Source organism: Mustelus asterias, unplaced genomic scaffold, assembly GCF_964213995.1.
Source record: "Mustelus asterias unplaced genomic scaffold, sMusAst1.hap1.1 HAP1_SCAFFOLD_1517, whole genome shotgun sequence".
NCBI lineage: Eukaryota > Metazoa > Chordata > Chondrichthyes > Carcharhiniformes > Triakidae > Mustelus > Mustelus asterias.
The window spans coordinates 40,705-65,109 of NW_027591462.1; the positions used below are offsets into that span (position 1 = coordinate 40,705).

A 24,405-nucleotide genomic window follows, 5' to 3' on the forward strand; every position below is an offset into this window, starting at 1 on the left:
CGGTCATTCCCCCCTCACTCTGACCCGGCCCTGCCCCCCTCACTCTGACCCGGTCATTCCCCCCTCAATCTGACCCGGCCATTCCCTGCCCCCCTCACTCTGACCCGGCCCTGCCCCCCTCACTCTGACCCGGCCCTGCCCCCCTCACTCTGACCCGGCCCAGCCCCCCTCACTCTGACCCGGCCATTCCCTGCCCCCCTCACTCTGACCCGGCCATTCCCCGCTCCCCTCACTCTGACCCGGCCCTGCCCCCCTCACTCTGACCCGGCCATTCCCGGCCCCCCTCACTCTGACCCGGCCATTCCCAGCCCCCCTCACTCTGACCCGGCCATTCCCGGCCCCCCTCACTCTGACCCGGTCATTCCCCGCCCCCCTCACTCTGACCCGGCCCTGCCCCCCTCACTCTGACCCGGCCATTCCCCCCTCACTCTGACCCGGTCATTCCCCCCTCACTCTGACCCGGCCCTGCCCCCCTCACTCTGACCCGGTCATCCCCCGCCCCCCTCACTCTGACCCGGTCATCCCCCGCCCCCCTCACTCTGACCCGGCCATTCCCCGCCCCCCTCACTCTGACCCAGCCATTCCCCGCCCCCCTCACTCTGACCCAGCCATTCCCTGCCCCCCTCACTCTGACCCGGCCCTGCCCCCCTCACTCTGACCCGGCCATTCCCTGCCCCCCTCACTCTGACCCGGCCATTCCCTGCCCCCCTCACTCTGACCCGGCCCTGCCCCCCTCACTCTGACCCGGCCATTCCCTGCCCCCCTCACTCTGACCCGGCCATTCCCAGCCCCCCTCACTCTGACCCGGCCCTGCCCCCCTCACTCTGACCCGGCCATTCCCTGCCCCCCTCACTCTGACCCGGCCCTGCCCCCCTCACTCTGACCCGGCCCTGCCCCCCTCACTCTGACCCGGCCCTGCCCCCCTCACTCTGACCCGGCCCTGCCCCCCTCACTCTGACCCGGTCATTCCCCCCTAACTCTGACCCGGCCCTGCCCCCCTCACTCTGACCCGGCCATTCCCCCCTCACTCTGACCCGGCCATTCCCCGCCCCCCTCACTCTGACCCGGCCCTGCCCCCCTCACTCTGACCCGGTCATTCCCCCCTAACTCTGACCCGGCCCTGCCCCCCTCACTCTGACCCGGTCATTCCCCCCTCACTCTGACCCGGCCATTCCCCCCTCACTCTGACCCGGTCATTCCCCCCTCACTCTGACCCGGCCATTCCCAGCCCCCCTCACTCTGACCCGGCCCTGCCCCCCTCACTCTGACCCGGCCCTGCCCCCCTCACTCTGACCCGGTCATTCCCTGCCCCCCTCACTCTGACCCGGCCATTCCCCGCCCCCCTCACTCTGACCCGGCCCCGCCCCCCTCACTCTGACCCGGCCATTCCCCGCCCCCCTCACTCTGACCCGGCCATTCCCTGCCCCCCTCACTCTGACCCGGCCATTCCCCGCCCCCCTCACTCTGACCCGGCCATTCCCCCCTCACTCTGACCCGGCCCTGCCCCCCTCACTCTGACCCGGCCATTCCCCGCCCCCCTCACTCTGACCCGGTCATTCCCCGCCCCCCTCAGTCTGACCCGGCCCTGCCCCCCTCAGTCTGACCCGGCCCTGCCCCCCTCACTCTGACCCGGCCCTGCCCCCCTCACTCTGACCCGGCCATTCCCTGCCCCCCTCACTCTGACCCGGCCCTGCCCCCCTCACTCTGACCCGGCCATTCCCTGCCCCCCTCACTCTGACCCGGCCCTGCCCCCCTCACTCTGACCCGGCCATTTCCCCCCCCCCCCTCACTCTGACCCGGTCATTCCCTGCCCCCCTCACTCTGACCCGGTCATTCCCTGCCCCCCTCACTCTGACCCGGTCATTCCCCCCTCACTCTGACCCGGCCCTGCCCCCCTCACTCTGACCCGGCCATTCCCTGCCCCCCTCACTCTGACCCGGCCCTGCCCCCCTCACTCTGACCCGGTCATTCCCCCCTCACTCTGACCCGGCCATTCCCTGCCCCCCTCACTCTGACCCGGCCCTGCCCCCCTCACTCTGACCCGGCCCTGCCCCCCTCACTCTGACCCGGCCATTCCCCGCCCCCTCACTCTGACCCGGCCCTGCCCCCCTCACTCTGACCCGGCCCTGCTCCCCTCACTCTGACCCGGCCCTGCTCCCCTCACTCTGACCCGGCCATTCCCCCGTCACTCTGACCCGGCCCTGCTCCCCTCACTCTGACCCGGCCATTCCCCCCTCACTCTGACCCGGCCCTGCCCCCCTCACTCTGACCCGGTCATTCCCCGCCCCCCTCACTCTGACCCGGCCCTGCCCCCCTCACTCTGACCCGGCCCTGCTCCCCTCACTCTGACCCGGCCCTGCTCCCCTCACTCTGACCCGGCCATTCCCCCGTCACTCTGACCCGGCCCTGCTCCCCTCACTCTGACCCGGCCATTCCCCCCTCACTCTGACCCGGCCATTCCCCCCTCACTCTGACCCGGCCCTGCCCCCCTCACTCTGACCCGGTCATTCCCTGCCCCCCTCACTCTGACCCGGCCATTCCCTGCCCCCCTCACTCTGACCCGGCCCTGCCCCCCTCACTCTGACCCGGCCATTCCCTGCCCCCCTCACTCTGACCCGGCCATTCCCCCCTCACTCTGACCCGGCCCTGCCCCCCTCACTCTGACCCGGCCATTCCCCCCTCACTCTGACCCGGCCCCGCCCCCCTCACTCTGACCCGGCCATTCCCCCCTCACTCTGACCCGGCCATTCCCTGCCCCCCTCACTCTGACCCGGCCCTGCCCCCCTCACTCTGACCCGGCCATTCCCTGCCCCCCTCACTCTGACCCGGCCATTCCCCCCTCACTCTGACCCGGCCATTCCCCCCTCACTCTGACCCGGCCATTCCCCCCTCACTCTGACCCGGCCATTCCCTGCCCCCCTCACTCTGACCCGGCCCTGCCCCCCTCACTCTGACCCGGCCATTCCCTGCTCCCCTCACTCTGACCCGGCCATTCCCTGCCCCCCTCACTCTGACCCGGCCATTCCCTGCCCCCTCACTCTGACCCGGCCCTGCTCCCCTCACTCTGACCCGGCCATTCCCTGCCCCCCTCACTCTGACCCGGCCATTCCCAGCCCCCCTCACTCTGACCCGGCCATTCCCTGCCCCCCTCACTCTGACCCGGCCATTCCCTGCCCCCCTCACTCTGACCCGGCCCTGCTCCCCTCACTCTGACCCGGCCATTCCCTGCCCCCCTCACTCTGACCCGGCCCTGCCCCCCTCACTCTGACCCGGCCCTGCCCCCCTCACTCTGACCCGGCCATTCCCCGCCCCCCTCACTCTGACCCGGCCCTGCCCCCCTCACTCTGACCCGGCCCTGCCCCCCTCACTCTGACCCGGCCCTGCCCCCCTCACTCTGACCCGGCCATTCCCTGCCCCCCTCACTCTGACCCGGCCATTCCCTGCCCCCCTCACTCTGACCCGGCCCTGCTCCCCTCACTCTGACCCGGCCATTCCCCGCTCCCCTCACTCTGACCCGGCCATTCCCAGCCCCCCTCACTCTGACCCGGCCCTGCCCCCCTCACTCTGACCCGGCCATTCCCCGCTCCCCTCACTCTGACCCGGCCATTCCCTGCCCCCCTCACTCTGACCCGGCCATTCCCTGCCCCCCTCACTCTGACCCGGCCATTCCCCGCTCCCCTCACTCTGACCCGGCCATTCCCTGCCCCCCTCACTCTGACCCGGCCCTGCCCCCCTCACTCTGACCCGGCCCTGCCCCCCTCACTCTGACCCGGCCCTGCCCCCCTCACTCTGACCCGGCCATTCCCTGCCCCCCTCACTCTGACCCGGCCATTCCCTGCCCCCCTCACTCTGACCCGGCCCTGCCCCCCTCACTCTGACCCGGCCCTGCCCCCCTCACTCTGACCCGGCCCTGCCCCCCTCACTCTGACCCGGTCATTCCCTGCCCCCCTCACTCTGACCCGGCCCTGCCCCCCTCACTCTGACCCGGCCCTGCCCCCCTCACTCTGACCCGGCCCTGCCCCCCTCACTCTGACCCGGCCCAGCCCCCCTCACTCTGACCCGGCCCTGCCCCCCTCACTCTGACCCGGCCATTCCCTGCCCCCCTCACTCTGATCCGGCCCTGCCCCCCCTCACTCTGACCCGGCCATTCCCCGCCCCCCTCACTCTGACCCGGCCCAGCCCCCCTCACTCTGACCCGGCCCAGCCCCCCTCACTCTGACCCATCTTCTTGTGAACTTGCTGCTCCTGGTTCTCTGTGAACATAGAAACATAGAAAAACTACAGCACAATACAGGCCCTTCAGCCCACAAAGCCGTGCCGAACATGTCCCTACCATCGCGATTACTCGGCTTACCTATAACCCTCTATCTTACTAAGTTCCATGTACTTATCTAAAAGTCTCTTAAACAACCCTATTGAATCCACCTCCACCACCGCTGCTGGCAGCCCATTCCACGCACCCACCACCCTCTGAGTGAAAAACCTACCCCTGACATCTCCTCTGTACCTACTCCCCAGCACCTTAAACCTGTGTCCTCTTAGAACATAGAACATAACATAGAACATAGAACAGTACAGCACAGAACAGGCCCTTCGGCCCACGATATTGTGCCGAGCTTTATCTGAAACCAAGATCAAGCTATCCCACTCCCTACCATCCTGGTGTGCTCCATGTGCCTATCCAATAACCGCTTAAATGTTCCTAAAGTGTCTGACTCCACTATCACTGCAGGCAGTCCATTCCACACCCCAACCACTCTCTGCGTAAAGAACCTACCTCTGATATCCCTCCTATATCTCCCACCACGAAACCTTATAGTTATGTCCCCTTGTAACAGCTACATCCACCCGAGAAAATAGTCTCTGAACGTCCACTCTATCTATCCCCCTCATCATTTTATAAACCTCTAATAAGTCGCCTCTCATCCTCCTCCGCTCTAAAGAGAACAGCCCTAGCTCCCTCAACCTTTCCTCATAAGACCTACCCTCCAAACCAGGCAGCATCCTGGTAAATCTCCTCTGCACTCTTTCCAGCGCTTCCACATCCTTCTTATAGTGAGGTGACCAGAACTGCACGCAATATTCCAAATGCGGTCTCACCAAGGTCCTGTACAGTTGCAGCATAACCCCATGGCTCTTAAATTCCAACCCCCTGTTAATAAAAGCTAACACACTATAGGCCTTCTTCACTGCTCTATCCACTTCAGAGATCTGTGGATATGAACCCCAAGATCTCTCTATTCCTCCACATTCCTCAGAACCCTACCTTTGACCCTGTAATCAGCATTTAAATTAGTCCTACCAAAATGAATCACCTCACATTTATCAGGGTTAAACTCCATCTGCCATTTTTCGGCCCAGCTCTGCATCCTATCAATGTCTCTTTGCAGCTTACAACAGCCCTCCACCTCATCCACTACTCCACCAATCTTGGTGTCATCAGCAAATTTACTGATCCACCCTTCAGCCCCTTCCTCCAAGTCATTTATAAAAATCACAAATAGCAGAGGACCAAGCACTGATCCTTGTGGTACACCGCTGGTAACTGGTCTCCAGTCTGAAAATTTTCCATCCACCACCACCCTCTGTCTTCGATCAGATAGCCAGTTACTTATCCAATCGGCCAAATTTCCCTCTATCCCACACCTCCTCACTTTCTTCATGAGCCGACCATGGGGGACCTTATCAAACGCCTTACTAAAATCCATGTATATGACATCAACTGCTCTACCTTCATCAACACACTTAGTTACCTCCTCAAAAAATTCTATCAAATTTGTGAGGCAAGACTTGCCCTTCACGAATCCATGTTGACTATCCCTGATTAATCCGCATCTTTCTAAATGGTCGTAAATCCCATCCCTAAGGACCTTTTCCATCAATTTACCAACCACCGAAGTAAGACTAACCGGCCTTGTGGCAACCATTTCAGCCCCAGGAAAAGGTCTCTGAGAATCCACTCTATCAATACCTCTCAACATCTTATACACCTCCATCAGGTCACCTCTCATCCTTCGCCTCTCCAAGGAGAAAAGGCCGAGCTCACTCAGCCTACCCTCATAAGGCATGCCACCTAATCCAGGCAACATCCTTGTAAATCTCCTCTGCACCCTTTCTATGGCTTCCACATCCTTCCTGTAATGAGCATCATCCTGTAATGAGCATCATCCTGTAATGAGCATCATCCAATAGGCTGCCACAGTTGCTGCTCTTGTTGGGAAACTGATCCCTCCCCAGCAGAGGCTGAACATCCGCTCTCACCCCATCCTGGACATGGTGATGTAGTAAAGGGAGCTGTCACTGGGCTAGTAATCCACAGGCGCTGACTAATACTCTGGGGACACAGGCTCAAAACCCAGCACAGCAGCTGCTGAAGTTTAAATTCCAGTCAGTGATAAATCTGCAATATAAAATCATTCTCGGTACCAGCGCGATGAAGCTATCAGCGATTGTTGTAAAAACCCACCTGGGTCACTCATGTCCTTTCGGGAAGGAAATCTGCCGTCCTTACCTGGCCTGGCCTACATGTGACTCCAGAGCCACAGCAATGTGGGTGACCTTGAAATGGTGTGGGCAAGCCACTTCATTGTATCAAAGTCTAAAAGCTTTGTGTCTTAACGCGCGGAGTATTTGCAATAAGGTTGATGAATTAAGAGTACAAATAAATATAAACAGTTATGATATTTTTGCAATTGCAGAGACATAGCAGCAGGATTACCAAGGGTGAGAACTGAACATCCTTGGTTCATTGTTTCTTTGTTCATTATTGAGGAAGGACAGACAAAAAGGGAACAGACGTGACCCAAGGTGTGTAGGTTCGGGGGACTCAACCTACTTCCCTGCTGCCATCAGATTTTTGAATGGACCTACCTCAGTTGATCTTTCTCCACACCCTAGCTGTGACTGTAACACAACATTCTGCACTCTCCCCTTTCCTTCTCTATGAACGGTATGCTTTATCTGTAAAGCGCGCAAGAAACAATACTTTTCACTGTATGTTAATACATGTGACTATAATAAATCAAATCAAAAATATGTGGAGTTACAGGGGTAGGGCCAGGGTGAGATACTCTGTCAGAGAGTCGGCGCAGACTCGATGGGCCAAATGGCCTCTTCTGCACTGTAGGGATTCGATGAGAAGAACTTCTGGAGAGAAACTATTGACGAGTATTTGTTACAAACCCACTGACTCACAGTTACCTCGATGTCATTGCTTCACACCCTGATCCCATTCTCTGTCTGATACGGGAACTGAAAGGTGAACATTGTGAATTATAAAGCGAGTTATCTTTATGAAAGCTGTCTCTTATTTACTACAACCCGTGAAGGTGCTGTTCTTCTACATGTGTTGACTCAAAGGGGGAACTGAGATCGTGAAGGCAGATTCTGGTCGACAAAGGATATTTAACTACTTCATTGAAGCTGAAGTGCTCCAGCTCACACCAGGTTTAAATGGAACACTGCGGCAGAGAGGTCGGTGAGAGAAGGTGCAGACTCGGTGATCAGAAGCTTGGAGTCTCAGTGGAGATGTTCTGTAAAGCAATCACCCAGAAGCCCATAAGAAATAGGAGCAAAATTAGGCCACTCGGCCCATCCAGTCTGCCCAGCCATTCAATCATGGCTGATATTTATCTCATCCCCACTCTCCTGCCTTTTCTCCATAACCCCTGATCCCCTTATTAATCAAGAACCTATCTATCTCTGTCTTAAAGACACTCAATGACCTGGCCTCCACAGCCTTCTGCGGCAAAGAGTTCCACAGATTCACCACTCTCTGGCTGAAGAAATTCCTCCTCATCTCTGTTTTAAAGGATCATCCCTTTAGCCTGAGGTTGTGCCCTCTGGTTACAGGTCACAACCTCTGCCCACAAGAGATGGGCGAGATCCTAAATGAATATTTCTCATCAGTATTTACTGTTGAGAAAAGCATGGATGTTAGGGAACTTGGGGAAATAAATAGTGATGTCTTGAGGAGTGTACATATTACAGAGAAGAACAAAGAACAAAGAAAATTACAGCACAGGAACAGGCCCTTCGGCCCTCCAAGCCTGCACCGACCATGCTGCCCGACTGAACTAAAACCCCCTACCCTTCCGGGGACCATATCCCTCTATTCCCATCCTATTCATGTACTTGTCAAGACGCCCCTTAAAAGTCACCACCGTATCCGCTTCCACTACCTCTCCCGGCAACGAGTTCCAGGCACCCACTACTGTCTGTAAAAAATCTGCCTCGTACATCTCCTTTAAACCTTGCCCCTCGCACCTTAAACCTATACCCCCTAGTAATTGACTCTTCCACCCTGGGAAAAAGCTTCTGACTATCCACTCTGTCCATGCCCCTCATAATCTTGTAGACTTCTATCAGGTCTCCCCTCAACCTCCGTCACTCCAGTGAGAACAAACCAAGTTTCTCCAACCTCTCCTCATAGCGAATGCCCTCCATACCAGGCAACATCCTGGTAAATCTTTTCTGTACCCTCTCCAAAGCCTCCGCATCCTTCTGGTAGTGTGGTGACCAGAATTGAACACTATATTCCAAGTGCGGCCTAACTAATGTTCTATAAAGCTGCAACATGACTTGCCAATTTTTAAACTCAATACCCCGGCCGATGAAGGCAAGCATGCCGTATGCCTTCTTGACTACCTTCTCCACCTGCATTGCCACTTTCAGTGACCTGTGTACCTGTACACCCAGATCCCTTTGCCTATCAATATTCTTAAGGGTTCTGCCATTTACTGTACATTTCCTGTCTGTATTAGACCTTCAAAAATGCATTACTTCACATTTGTCCGGATTAAACTCCATCTGCCATCTCTCCACCCAGGTTTCCAACTGATCTTTATCCTGCTGTATCCTCTGATGGTCCTCATCGCTATCCGCAAATCCACCAACCTTTGTGTCGTCCGCAAACTTACTGATCAATCTAGTTACATTTTCCTCCAAATCATTTATATATATTACAAACAGCAAAGGTCCCAGCACTGATCCCTGAGGAACACCACTTGTCACAGCCCTCCATTCAGAAACGCACCCTTCCAGAAGGAGGTGTCTTAAAACGCATCAAGGTAGATAAATCCCCGGGACCTGATGAAGTGTATCCCAGGACTCTGTGGGAGGCTAGGGAAGAAATTGCGGGTCCCCTAGCTGAGATATTTGAATCATCGATAGTCACAGGTGAGGTGCCTGATGATTGGAGGGTGGCAAATGTTGTGCCTTTGTTTAAAAAGGGCTGCAGGGAAAAGCCTGGGAACTACAGGCCAGTGAGTCTCACATCTGTGCTGGGTAAGTTGTTGGAAGGTATTTTGAGAGACAGGATCTACAGGCATTTAGAGACGCAAGGACTGATTAGAGACAGTCAGCATGGCTTTGAGAGTGGAAAATCATGTCTCACAAATTTGATTTTTTGAAGGGGTAACCAAGAAGGTAGATGAGGGCAGTGCAGTTGATGTTGTCTACATGGACTTTAGCAAGGCCTTTGACAAGGTACCGCATGATAGGTTGTTGCATAAAGTTAAATCTCACAGGATCCAGGATTAGGTAGCCAAATGGATACAAAATTGGCTTCTTGATAGAAGGCAGAGGGTGGTTGTCGAGGGCTGTTTTTCAAACTGGAGGCCTGTGACCAGCGGTGTGCCTCAGGAATCAGTGCTGGGCCCACTGTTATTTGTCATTTATATTAATGATTTGGATGAGAATATAGGAGGCATGGTTAGTAAGTTTGCAGATGATACCAAGATGGTGGCATAGTGGACAGTGAAGAAAGTTATCTCCGATTGCAACGGGATCTTGATCAGTTGAGCCAGTGGGCTGACGAATGGCAGATGGAGTTTAATTTAAATAAATGCGAGGTGATGCATTTTGGTAGATTGAACCAGGGCAGGATTTACTCAGTTAATGGTAGGGCGTTAGGGAGAGTTACAGAACAAAGAGATCTAGGGGTACATGTTCATAGCTCCTTGAAAGTGGAGTCACAGGTGGACAGAGTGGTGAAGAAGGCATTCGGAATGCTTGGTTTCATTGGTCAGAACATTGAATACCGGAGTTGGGACGTCTTGTTGAAGTTGTACAAGACATTGGTAAGGCCACACTTGGAATACTGTGTACAGTTCTGGTCATCCTATTATAGAAAGGATATTATTAAACTAGAAAGAGTGCAGGAAAGATTTACTAGGATGCTACCGGGACTTGATGGATTGAGTTATAAGGAGAGGCTGGATAGACTGGGACTTTTTCCCCTGGAGCGTGGGAGACTTAGGGGTGATCTTATAGAGGTCTATAAAATAATGAGGGGCATGGATCAGCTAGATAGTCAATATCTTTTCCCAAAGGTAGGGGAGTCTAAAACTAGAGGGCATAGGTTTAAGGTGAGAGATACAAAAGTGTCCAGAGGGGCAATTTTTTCACACAGAGGGTGGTGAGTGTCTGGAACAAGCTGCCAGAGGTAGTAGTAGTGGCGGGTACAATTTTGTCTTTTAAAAAGCATTTAGACAGTTTCATGGGTACGATGGGTAAAGAGGGATATGGGCCAAATGTGGGCAATTGGGACTAGCTTAGTGGTAAATTCTGGGCAGCCTGGATAAGTTGGGCTGAAGGGCCTGTTTCCATGCTGTAAACCTCTGTGACTCTAAGTGCTGGCAAATGGGATTAGAATGGATTGGTATTTGATGTTTGGCACAGACAGTGTGGGCCGAATGGCCTGTTTCTGTGCTGGATAACTCTATGAATAAGGACTACAGCTGAAACGTTCGCTCAGTTTCTCTCTCCACACACGATGCTCACCCAGTTTTTCTGTTTCATTTCAGATTTCCAAAATTCCCCAGTGTCTGTAATTACCTCGGAGCCTCCTCTGGCGACCCCTCCTCTCCACCTCGACCCTGTGGCGACCCCTCCTCTCCACCTCGACCCTCTGGCGATCCCTCGTCCCTGCCTCGACCCTCCGGCAACTCCTCCTCTCCGCCTCGAACCTCCGGCGACTCCTCCTCTCTGCCGCGACCCTCCGGCGACCCCTCCTCTCCGCCGCGACCCTCCGGCGACCCCTCCTCTCCGCCGCGACCCTCTCCTGACCATTGACACAGCTCCTCGTCCTCTGTCTCCAGCTGTTGCCGTAGTAACGCCACCATCTCCCGATGTTTCTTCGACTTTTTGTGATTCTTTATGCTGCAAATATAGAGGAGGCTGGTTAGAGCAAACCGGGGAATCACCACCACAGCCCGAGAGACTGCAGACCCCTTCAAAACACCCCCCCCCCCCCCCCGACTCCACCCTCCACCTCCCTGGAACATACAGGGAGAGGCAACCAGTACACCTGGCCAGGCACACGGGGGGGAGCGGTCAGGCACCCAGTACACCTGGCTAGGCACACGGGGGGGGGTGGTCAGGCAACCAGTACACCTGGCCAGGCACACGGGGGGGGGTGGTCAGGCAACCAGTACACCTGGCCAGGCACACGGGGGGGGGGCGGTCAGGCACCCAGTACACCTGGCTAGGCACACGGGGGGGGGTGGTCAGGCACACGGGGGGGGCGGTCAGGCACACGGGGGGGGGCGGTCAGGCACACGGGGGGGGGCGGTCAGGCACACGGGGGGGGGGGGGGCGGTCAGGCACACGGGGCGCAGCCAATCTGGAAACACTTACGATTTGGCGCTCCGGAAGATTTTCTCACAAGCCGGGCAGACGAGGTCGTCACAATAATCGATGTCAGTCTGAGCGGGGTCAGTGAGTGTGTCTGTAATAAACAGCAGCACCATCAACAGCACAGATATCAACCTGGCCCCCGCCCCCTCCTCCTCCTATCCCCCCCCCTCCCCCCCCCCCCACACTATCACACTCACCCAGACACAGAGAGTCAAACAGCAACACGACAGGGTGCAGAGGCTGACGCAGTAAAGGACTGAGGAGGGGCATGGGGGGAGGGGGCAGGCAGGGGGCCGGGGGAAGGGGAAGGTAGGGGCCCTGCAGGGAGCCGGAGGGAGGTGGCAGGCTGGGGGCTGGGGGAAGGGGAAGGTAGGGTGCCGGAGGGAGGGGGCAGGCAGGGGGCCAGAGGAAGGGGGTAGGCAGGGGGCCGGAGGGAGGGGGCAGGCAGGGGGCCGGAGGGAGGGGGCAGGCAGGGGGCCGGAGTGAGGGGGCAGGCAGGGGGCCGGAGTGAGGGGGCAGGCAGGGGGCCGGGGCAGGCAGGGGGCCGGGTGGAGGGGGCAGGCAGGGGGCTGAAAGATTTTATTGCCTTTACCTTCTCCTGTCCCATTGAGTTCCTGATTTTCCTCCTGACTGCCACAACTTTCCTGGTCGTCAGAACCATCAGCAAACTCCTGCTCATACTGAGCCTCCATTTGCTGTAGCTCCTTCTCCAGATCCGACATAGCCATCCAGCTCTGCTCCTGGTACTGCTCTGCTAGCCTGCACAGACAGGGACAGAACCATAGAAATATCATAGCACACAGAGAGGCCACTCAGCCCATCCTGTCAGCACCAACTGAAAAACTAGCTGTTTGTTATAACCCCATTCCCCAGCGCCTGGTCCGTAGCCTCGCAGCTTCCAGCGCTTCAGACACAGATCCAGCTGCCTTTTCAATGAGGTGAGTGTTTCAGCCTCAACCACCAACTTAGAATGATCTGGACAGGTTGGGCGAGTGGGCAAATCAATGGCAGATGCAGTATAATTTGGATAAATGTGAGGTTATTCACTTTGGAAGCAGAAACAAGGTGGCAGATTACTACCTGAATGGGTGTAAATTGGGAGAGGGGAGTGTGCAGCGGGACCTGGGTGTCCTTGTGCACCAGTCGCTGAAGGTAAGCATGCAGGTGCAGCAGGCGGTAAAGAAGGCAAATGGCATGTTGGCCTTCATTGCGAGAGGTTTCGAGTACAGGAGCAGGGATGTGTTGCTGCAATTATACAGGGCCTTGGTGAGGCCACACCGAGAGTATTGTGTGCAGCTTTGGTCTTCTTTTCTGAGGAAGGATGTTCTTGCTCTCGAGGGACTGCAGCGAAGGTTTACCAGGCTGATTCCGGGGATGGCGGGAATGATGTATGAGGAGAGATTGACTAGGTTTGGATTGTTTTCACTGGAGTTCAGACGAATGAGGGGGGAATCTCATAGAAACTTATAAAATTCTAACAGGACTAGACAGGGTAGATGCAGGGAGGATGTTCCCGATTGTGGAGGTGTCCAGAACCAGGGGTCACAGTCTGAGGATTCGGGGTAGACCATTTAGGATGGAGGTGAGGAGACATTTCTTTACCCAAAGAGTGGTGAGCCTGTGGAATTCATTATCACAGGAAGTAGTTGATGCCAAAACATTGAATGTATTCAGGAGGCGGCTGGATATAGCACTTGGGGTGAATGGGATCAAAGGTTATGGGGAGAAAGCAGGATTAGGCTATTGAGTTGGATGATCAGCCATGATGGTGATGAATGGCGGAGCAGGCTCGAAGGGCTGAATGGCCTCCTCCTATCTTCTAAGTTTCGATGTTTAACTCAGGCAGTGAACTCCAGACACCCACCACCCTCCTCTAACGCTTCTACCAATCACCTTCAATCTGTGTCCCCTGGTAGCTGACCCCTCAGCTCGAGGGAAACAGGTTCATGTCTGCGCTCCCTCGACCCCCTCATCATTTTGAACATCTCGATCAAATCACCCCTCAGCCTCCTCTGTTCGAGGGAAAACAACCCTAGCCCCACCCAGCTCTCCACACTGCTGTAATTTCCAAACCCTGGCAGCATTCTTGTCAGTCTCGGCACTCTCTCCAGAGAATTTATGTCTTTCCTGTAATGTGGTGACAGAAATTCCAGCTGTGGCCGAACCAGTATTTTATACAGTTCCATCATTACATTCCTGCTTTTGTGTTCAGTATCTCACCCAATAAAGGAAAGCATTCCATGTGCTTTCCTGACCATCTTGTCCACCTGTCCTGCCACCTTCCGGGACCTGTGCACATTCACTCCAAGGTCTCGGACTTCCTCAACCCTTCTTCAGGATTATCTCGGATTGCAACGGGATCTTGATCAATTGGGCCAGTGGGCTGACGAATGGCAGATGGAGTTTAATTTAGATAAATGCAAGGTGATGCACTTTGGTCGATTTAACCAGGGCAGGACTTACTCAGTTAAATTTCCCAAATATACCTCCCATATTTAAGCCTAAACCATTAACATAAACAACAAACAACGAGGGCCCAACACTGAGCCCCGTGGAACACCACTGGAAATTGTTTTAGATTTGCAAAAACATCCATCGATCATTGCCCTCTGTTTCCTGTCACTGAGTCGATTTTGGATCCAACCTGTCACCCTCCCCTGTATCTCAGGAGATCTCACTTTTCTGACTAGTCTGCCATGCAATACCTTGTCAAATGCCTTACTGAAATCCAAGTAGGCAACATTAATTGCACTACCCTCATCAATCCTTCTGGTTACTTCCTCAAAATGTTCCACGAAGTTAACAAGACACAATTTCTCTTCATTGAGGTTTTAGGTGAAGTTGCCATAGTCCCAGATGACCATAGGCTGACTGAACTGGACAGTCATCACACCTCAGGCGAGGGGCAAGGTTGAGAAGGTGGGGCCTTCATGAGTAACCTCAGCTGGTACGGGAATTTAACCCAAGCTGATGGCATCACTCTGCATCACGAACCAGCCGTCCAGCCAACTAAGCTTAACCAACTCTCTGAACTAATGCTGCAACCTGCAGTGTGCTGTGGCAAAATAAACTGTGCACTCTCCCCATCCCAATCAGAGCAACTCCATTTCCCCACCAACAAAATCAGACTGACCAGCCTATAGTTTCCTGGCGTATCCCTTGCACCCGTTTTAAATAATGGTACAATGTTTGCAGTCCTCCAATCCTCTGGGAGATCACCTCTACCCAGTGAGAATTGGAAATGATCCTGAAAGCATCCGCTATTTCATCCTTGGCTTCCTTCAGCAAGCCAGGGATATACAATCATAAGAACTAGGAGCAGGAGTGGGCCATCTGGCCCCTCGAGCCTGCTCCGCCATTCAATAAGATCATGGCTGATCTTTTTGTGGACTCAGCTCCACTTACCCGCCCGCTCACCATAACCCTTAATTCCTTTACTGTTCAAAAATTTATCTATCCTTGCCTTAAAAACATTCAATGAGGTAGCCTCAACTGCTTCACTGGGCAGGGGATTCCACAGATTCACAACCCTTTATGTGAAGAAGTTCCTCCTCAACTCAGTCCTAAATCTGCTCCCCCTTATTTTGAGGCTATGCCCCCTAGTTCTAGTTCCACCCGCCAGTGGAAACAACTTCCCTCCTTCTATCTTATCTATTCCCTTCATAATCTTATATGTTTCTATAAGATCTCCCCTCATTCTTCTGAATTCCAATGAGTATAGCCTCAGTCTACTCAGTCTCTCCTCATAAGCCAACCCTCTCAACTCTGGAATCAACCTAGTGAATCTCCTCTGCACCCCCTCCAGTGCCAGTATATCCTTTCTCAAGTAAGGAGACCAAAACTGTACACAGTACTCCAGGTGTGGCCTCACCAGCACCTTATACAGCTGCAACCTAATCTCGCTGTTTTTAAACTCCATCCCTCTAGCAATGAAGGACAAAATTCCATTTGCCTTCTTAATTACCTGCTGCACCTGCAAACCAACTCCTTGAAATTCCTGCACAAGGACACCCAGGTCCCTCTGCACAGCAGCATGCTGCAATTTTTTACCATTTAAATAATAGTCCATTTTGCTGCTATTCCGACCAAAATGGATGACCTCACATTTACCAACATTGTACTCCATCTGCCAGACCCTCGCCCACTCACTTAGACTATCTATATCCCTTTGCAGACTTTCAGCGTCCTCTGTACACTTTGCTCTTCCACCCATCTTAGTGTCATCTGTGAATTTTGACACACTACACTTGGTCCCCAACTCCAAATTATCTATGTAACTTGTAAACAATTGCGGTCCCAACACTGATCCCTGAGGCACACCACTAGTCACTGATCGCCAACCAGAAAAACACCCATTTACTCCCACTCTTTGCTTTCTGTTAGTTAACCAATCCTCTATCCATGCTAATACATTACCCGTAACACCGTGCACCTTTATCTTATGTAGCAGTCTTTGGTGCGGCACCTTGTCAAATGCCTTCTGGAAATCCAGATATACCGCATCCACAGGTTCCCCATTGTCCACTGCACATGTAATGTTCTCAAAGAATTCCACCAAATTAGTCAAACATGACCTGTCCTTCATGAACCCATGCTGCGTCTTACCAATGGGACAATTTATATCCAGATGTCTCGCTATTTCTTCCTTGATGATAGATTCAAGCATTTTCCCTACTACAGAAGTGAAGCTAACCGGCCTATAGTTACCCGCCTTTTGTCTACCTCCTTTTTTAAACAGTGGCATCACATTTGCTGTTTTCCAATCTGCGGGAACCACCCCAGAGTCCAGCGAATTTTGGTAAATTACCACTAGTGCATTTGCTATTTCTCCCGCCATCTCTTTTAGTACCCTGGGATGCATTCCATCAGGACCAGGAGACTTGTCCACCTTTAGCCCCATTAACTTGCCCAACACTACCTCTTTCATGAGTTTCTCGGTTCTCACCTGCCATCGCCTTCCTGTCATCAATTTTTGGCATGTTATTTGTGTTTTCCACTGTGAAGACTGACACAAAATACCTGTTCAATGCCTCAGCCATTTTCTCATTTCCAGTTATTACATCCCCCTTCTCATCCTCTAAAGGACCAATGTTTACTTTAGCCAGTCTTTTTCATTTTATATGTTTGTAGAAACTTTTGCTTTCTGTTTTTATATTCTGAGCTAGTTTACTCTCATAATCCATCTTACTTTTCTTTATCCGTCCGGCCCTGGCCAGTCCCTCCAGTACTTCCTGTCTCACTAACTTATTGCTTCTAATATTTCACACTCCTCCTCTTCAACGAGAATATCTGAATCATTCCTCTCCTTAGTGAAGACAGAGACAAAGCACTCACTCACAACCCTGTCCACATCTTCTCAATCAAGCCACAAGTTACCCTGTACATCTCTGACAGGTCTAACCTTTTCCTGAGCTTTCCTGGGGAGACAGGGAAGAGGGAGGGGGTAAGGAGGGGAAGGGGATAGGGAAGAGGAGAAGCGGAGCGGAAAGGGGAGGGAATGGGTGGGGGGTGGTGGAGGATGCTGCTCTTCCTCAGTACCTGGCCTGCTCCAGTTTCTGCTGTCTCCGAAGCTCCTCAAACCTCCTGATTTTCTCTGCGTTCTCTTCTTCCAGTCTCTTGCGGTGAGCTAGCACTCTCCGGTCTCGCTTGCGGATAAAAGCTACCAGCTGCCGCACCACCTCATTGCGTTCTTTCCGGGCCTTATCCCGAATCTTCTTGTTCTCCTTTTCCATGGCCCGTTTCTCCCAGCGGTTCGCAGCCTGTCGTGTGTCATACTTGTCTTTCCAGGCCATCAGCTTCCGTGTACAGAAACTCTGCCAGTGAGCGTAGAACAGGTGAACGACCTGGGGGGGTTGGAAATAACAGTTAGAGCGACCAATGGCAGCTCACCCTCGCACTGACAGAACGGAGCTGGGGGGTTCAGAGCAGGGGAGCGGGGGGGTGGCGGTTCAGAGCAGGGGAGCAGAGCGGGGGTGGCGATTGGGGCGGGGGCGGGGGTGGCGATCGGGGTGAGGGGGGTTCAGAGCAGGTGAGTGGGGGGGGGGGGGGGGGGGGAGAGATCAGGGCGGGGGGAGTTCAGAGCAGGTGAGTGGGGGGGTGGCAATCGGGGTGGGGGGAGGGGTTCAGAACAGGAAAGCGGGGGGGGGGCGGCGATCGGGGCAGGGGGGGTTCAGAGCAGGGGGGCGAGGGAGGTGGCGATCGGGGCAGGGGGAGTTCCGAGCAGGGGAGCAGGACGGGGGTGGCGATCGGGGCGGGGGTGACGATCGCGGTGAGGGGGGTTCAGAGCAGGTGAGTGGGGGGGGGGATCAGGGCGGGGGGAGTTCAGAGCAGGGCAGCGGGTGGGGGTGGCGATCAGAGCGGGGGGGGGGGGTTCAGAGCAGGGGAGTGGGGGGGCAGCGATCGGGGCGGGGGCTTCAGAGCAGGGGAGTGGGGGGTGGCGATCGGGGCATGGGGGGTTCAGAGCAGGAGACCGGGGGGGTTCGGGACGGGGGTGCATGATGGGGGCAGGTGTAGTTACCATGTTGTAGTCACTCTGGGAATCTCCAAATGACGGCCATATCACTTCCTCAGGTTCCTGCTGTAAATCCAGCTCCTCCTCCACAATCTTCTCAAAAACCTGCCGGTAAATAGTGTAAAAACCCTGCAACAGAAAATTACCTCCATCAACAAGAGACACAACATTCCTCAACGTTCAAGGAATATGGCAAACATTCAAGGAACGCATGGGGGAACTGCAGGAACTGTTTATTCTTGTTTGGCACAAAACCAAAATGGGTAAGAAGCCAATCCATAGCTTACAAAGGAAATTAGAGAGAGTATCTGATCCAAGGAAGAAGCACACAGATTGGCCAAGAAAAATAATAGGTCTGAGGATTGGGAGCAGTTTAGAATTCAGCAAAGAAGGACCAAGGGATTGATTAAGAAGGGGAAAATACAGCATGAAAGTAAGCTTGCAGTGAACATAAAGACTGACACTGAGCTTCTATCAATACGTGAAGAGAAAGAGGTTGGTGAAGATAAATGTAGGTCCCTACAGACAGAAACGGGGAATGTATAATAGGGGACAAAGAAATGGCCGAGCAACTGAATACATACTTTGGTTCTGTCTTCACAAAAGAGGTCACAAATCAGATACCAGAAATGTTGGAGAATGCAAGATTTAGTGAGAGGGAAGAACTGAGGGAGATCAATATTAGTAGAGAAATGGTGCTGGGAAAATTGATGGGATTGAAGGCGGATAAATCCCCAGGGCCTGATAATCTACATCCCAGAGTACTTAAGGAAGTGGCTCTAGAAATAGTGGATGCATTGGTGGTCATCTTCCAGGATTCTATAGACTCTGGAACAGTCCCTGCAGATTGGAGGGTAGCGAATGTCACTCCAATATTTAAAAAGGGAGGTAGAGAGAAAACAGGGAATTATAGACCAGTAAACTTAACATCGGTAGTGGGGAAAATTCTTCAATCCATTATCAAGGACTTTATAGCGGAGCATTTAGAAAGCAGTGGCAGGATCAGACAGAGTCAGCATGGATTTATGAAGGGGAAATTATGCTTGACAAATCTGTTGGAATTCTTTGAAGATGTAACTAGTAGAGTTAACAAGGGGGAGCCAGTCGATGTGGTATATTTGGACTTTCAGAAAGCGTTTGACAAAGCCCCGCACAAGAGATTATTGTGCAAGATTAAAGTGCATGGGATTGGGGGAAGTGTATTGAGATGGAGGCAGAGAGGAAACAAAGAGTAGGAATTAATGGGTGCTTTTCAAATTGGCAGGCAGTAACTAGTGGGGTGCCACAGGGATCGGTGCTGGGACCCCAGCTATTCGCAATATATATTAATGATTTGGATGAGGGAACAAAATGTAACATCTCAAAGTTTGCAGATGATTCCAAGTTGAGTGGGAGGGTGAACTGTGACGAGGATGCAGAGATCCTTCAGAATGATCTGGACATGTTGGGTGAGTGGGCTAATCAATGGCAGATGCAGTATTAATAGAATAAGTGTGAGGTTATTCATTTTGGAAGCAAAAAACAAGGCGGCAGATTACTACCTGAATGGCTGTAAATTGCGAGAGAGGAGTGTTCATTGCGAGAGGTTTCGAGTACAGGAGCAGGGATGTGTTGTTGCAATTATTCAGGGCCTTGGTGAGGCCACACCTAGAGTATTGTGTGCAGTTTTAGTCTCCTTTTCTGAGGAAGGATGTTCTTGCTCTCGAGGGAGTGCAGCGAAGGTTTCCCAGACTGAAGCCGGGGATTGAGTTGGATGATCAGCCATGATGGTGATGAATGGCGGAGCAGGCTCGAAGGGCTGAATGGCCTCCTCCTGCTTCTATCTTCTATGTTTGTATGTAAACATGGGGTGTGAAACTGAATCTACAACACAGGACTATTTACACACCAAACAGGATAAACAGAGGATTGGGGGATGGCTACATGGTTTCACTTTTCAAAAAGGCAAGTAGAGATGAACGAGGAAATTACAGACCAGTGAGTCTCACGGCAATGGTAGGGAAACTATTGGAAGAAATTCTGAAGGAGAGCATTTATCTCCACTTGGAAAGGCATTGGTTAATTAGGGAACGTCAGCATGGCTTCATCAGAGGGAGGTCATGCCTTAAAAATGTGTTCAAGTGTGCGGATAACGGAAGTTCAGTTGATGTAGTTCATATGGATTTTAGCAAAGCTTTTGACAAAGTCCCACATGGGAGACTGATTGACAAGGTTAAAGCACATGGAATTCAGGGAAACTTAGTGAGATAGATCAGAAACTGGCTCAGTAATAGGTCACAAAGGGTAGTGGGTGGAAAGCTGTCTGACTGGAGGCCAGTGTCCAGGAGGATCAGTACTTAACCCTTATTGTTTGTTAGATACAAACGATATCAATGAAAATGTGGGGGAAATGTGAAGCAAATGTGCAGAAGACACTAAGATTGGTTGGTGGTTAATAGTGAAGATGGTCAGAGGTTACAGGAAGATAAAGCTGGATTGGTCGGATGGGCCGATAGTGTCAGATGGTATTTAACCCTGATAAGAGCAAGGTGCATTGGCCGTGCTAAATTCTCCCTCAATGTACCCGAAGAGACGCCAGAGGTTTTAAAAATTCCTCTGTGGGACATGGGTGTCGCTGGCTGGCCAGCATTTATTGCCTATCCCGAGTTGCCTGAGGGCAGTTGAGAGTCACCCACATTGCTGTGGCTCTGAAGGCCAGACCAGGACGACAGGTTTCCTTTCCAAAAGGGCATTGGTGAACCAGATGGGTTTTTCCGACAATCGACAATGGTTTCATGGTCATCAGTAGATTCTTAATTCCAGATTTTTATTGAATTCCAATTCCACCATCTGCCGTGGCAGGATTCGAACCCGGGTCCCCAGAACATGAGCTGAGTTTCTGGATTAATCCTCTAGCAATAATACCATGAGGCCATCACCTCCCTTGTCTAGTGTGGCAATTAGGGGATTTTCACAGTAACTTCATTGCAGTGTTAACGTAAGCCTACTTGTGACACTAATAAATAAACTTTAAAACCTTAAAAAAGGTGATGCACTTTGGAAGAAGAAACAAGATGAGGGAGTACTTAGTGAATGGCAGGACAGTGGGAAGCTCAGAGGAACAGGGGGATCTTGGGGTAATTATTCACTGATCCCTGGAGTCGGCAGAGCAGGTGAATCGGGAGTTAGAAAAGCAGATGGGACCCTTGCTTTTATCAGTTGTGGAATCGAGTACAAGAGCAAGGAGGGAATGTTGGAGTTGGACAGAGTGTTGGTGAGGCCACAGCTGGAGCAGTGAGTGCAGTTCTGGTCACCTCACTACAGGAAGGATGTGACAGCACTAGAGGGGGTACAGAGGAGGTTCACCAGGATTGAGGTGTGTAAGATTATGAGGGATATGGACAGGGGGAGTAGGCAGCAGCTGTTCCCCTTGTTGAGGAATAAATCACGAAGCGGCAGAGTTTTAGGGTGAGGGACAGGAGGTTCAGAGCGGAGGCCGGAACTCTTACAACCTTTAAAAAATATTTGGATGAGCACTTGTAACATCATAACATTCAGGAAAATGGAACAAGTGCTGGAAAATGGGATTAGTGTGACTTCAGTGGGAGTTGTGAGTGCAGACTCGATGGGCTGAAGGGCCTTTTCTGCGCTGTGACTTCATGACTCTGACGATCCAGGGCAAAGCAGCCCACTGGATTGCTAGCCCTTCCACAAACATTCACACCCTCCACCGCTCAGTGTGCAGTAGCAGCCGTGTGTACCATCGACAAGATAAACTGCAGGAACTCACCAAGGCTCCTTAGGCAGCACCTTCCAAACCCACAACCTCTACCATCTAGAAGAACAAGAGCAGCAGATACCTGGGAACACCCCCACCTCACCAAGTCACTCATCACCGTCCCTTCACAGTCACTGGGTCAGAATCCCGGAACTCCCTCCCTAACAGCATTGTGGGTGTACCTACACCTCAAGGACTGCAGCGGTTCAAGAAGGCAGCTCACCACCACCTTCTCAAGGGTACTTAAGGATGGGCAATAAATGCTGGTCTAGCCAGCGACACCCACAACCAATGATGAAATAAAAAAAGGCGGGGGGCAATTGTGGGGGTAAATACCATAAAGTCACAGAGGTTTACAGCAGGCTCTTCAGCCCAACTCGCGAATGCCACCCAGTTTTTACCATTAAGCTAGTCCCAATTGCCCGCATTTGGCCCATATCCCTCCATACCCATCAACTGTATAAATGCTTTTTAAAAGATAAAATTGTACCCACCTCTACTACTACTTCTGGCAGCTTGTTCCAGACACTCCCAACCTTCTGAGTGAAAAGAATTGCCCCTCTGGACCCTTTTGTATCTCTCCCCTCTCACCTTAAACCTATGCCCTCGAGTTTTAGACTCCCCTACTTTTGGGAGAATATATTGACTGTCCATCTGATCTGTGCCCCTCATTATTTTATAGACATAGAACATATAGAACATAGAACAGTACAGCACAGAACAGGCCCTTCGGCCCACGATGTTGTGCCGACCTTCATCTGAAACCAAGATCAAGCTATCCCACTCCCTACCATCCTGGTGTGCTCCATGTGCCTATCCAATAACCGCTTAAATGTTCCCTAAGTGTCTGACTCCACTATCACTGCAGGCAGTCCATTCCACACCCCAACCACTCTCTGCGTGAAGAACCTACCTCTGATATCCTTCCTATATCTCCCACCATGAACCCTATAGTTATGCCCCCTTGTAATAGCTCCATCCACCCGAGGAAATAGTCTTTGAACGTTCACTCGATCTATCCCCTTCATCATTTTATAAACCTCTATTAAGTCTCCCCTCAATCTCCTCCGCTCCAGAGAGAACAGCCCCAGCTCCCTCAACCTTTCCTCATAAGACCGACACTCCAAACCAGGCAGCATCCTGGTAAATCTCCTCTGCACTCTTTCCAGCGCTTCCACATCCTTCTTATAGTGAGGTGACCAGAACTGCACACAATATTCCAAATGTGGTCTCACCAAGGTCCTGTACAGTTGCAGCATAACCCCACGGCTCTTAAACTCCAACGCCCTGTTAATAAAAGCTAACACACACTATATGCCTTCTTCACAGCTCTATCCACTTGAGTGGCAACCTTTAGAGATCTGTGGATATGGACCCCAAGATCTCTCTGTTCCTCCACAGTCTTCAGAACCCTACCTTTGACCCTGTAATCCACATTTAAATTAGTCCTACCAAAATGAATCACCTCACATTTATCAGGGTTAAACTCCATTTGCCATTTTTCAGCCCAGCTTTGCATCCTATCTATGTCTCTTTGCAGCCTACAACAGCCCTCCACCTCATCCACTACTCCACCAATCTTGGTGTCATCAGCAAATTTACTGATCCACCCTTCAGCCCCCTCCTCTAAGTCATTAATAAAAATCACAAAGAGCAGAGGACCAAGCACCGATCCCTGCGGCACTCCGCTAGCAACCTGCCTCCAGTCCGAAAATTTTCCATCCACCACCACCCTCTGTCTTCGATCAGATAGCCAGTTACCTATCCAATCGGCCAACTTTCCCTCTATCCCACACCTCCTTACTTTCATCATAAGCCGACCATGGGGGACCTTATCAAACGCCTTACTAAAATCCATGTATATGACATCAACCGCCCTACCTTCATCAACACACCTAGTTACCTCCTCAAAAAATTCTATCAAATTTGTGAGGCACGATTTGCCCTTCACAAATCCGTGCTGACTATCCCGGATTAATCCGCATCTTTCTAAATGGTCGTAAATCCCATCCCTAAGGACCTTTTCCATCAATTTACCAACCACCGAAGTCAGACTAACCGGTCTATAATTACCAGGGTCATTCCTATTCCCTTTCTTAAACAGAGGAACAACATTTGCCACTCTCCAGTCCTCTGGCACCATCCCCGTGGACAGCGAGGACCCAAAGATCAAAGCCAAAGGCTCTGCAATCTCATCCCTCGCCTCCCAAAGAATCCTAGGATACATTTCATCAGGCCCAGGGGACTTATCGACCTTCAGTTTATTCAAAACTGCCAATACATCCTCCCTCCGAACATCTATTTCCTCCAGCCTATTAGCCTGTAACACCTTCTCTTCCTGAAAAACATGGCCCCTCTCCTTGGTGAACACTGAAGAAAAGTATTCATTCATCACCTCGCCTATCTCTACTGATTCCATACACAAGTTCCCACCACTGTCCTTGACCGGCCCTAACCTCACCCTGGTCATTCTTTTATTCCTCACATAAGAGTAAAAAGC

General features: G+C 52.5%; 1 protein-coding gene across 1 annotated transcript in view; it reads right to left on the bottom strand.

Annotated features, from left to right (window-relative positions):
- Nucleotides 1-24,405, bottom strand: part of dnajc21 (DnaJ heat shock protein family (Hsp40) member C21) — a 69,367-nt gene that overhangs the window by 22,674 nt on the left and 22,288 nt on the right. Inside the window, exons 4-8 of the mRNA XM_078206466.1 lie at nucleotides 18,155-18,277; nucleotides 17,176-17,480; nucleotides 12,230-12,396; nucleotides 11,638-11,728; nucleotides 10,837-11,160 (exon numbers count right to left, since the gene is read on the bottom strand). Coding sequence (XP_078062592.1) covers nucleotides 10,837-11,160; nucleotides 11,638-11,728; nucleotides 12,230-12,396; nucleotides 17,176-17,480; nucleotides 18,155-18,277 — 1,010 coding nt within the window. The remainder of the gene's footprint in view (nucleotides 1-10,836; nucleotides 11,161-11,637; nucleotides 11,729-12,229; nucleotides 12,397-17,175; nucleotides 17,481-18,154; nucleotides 18,278-24,405) is intronic.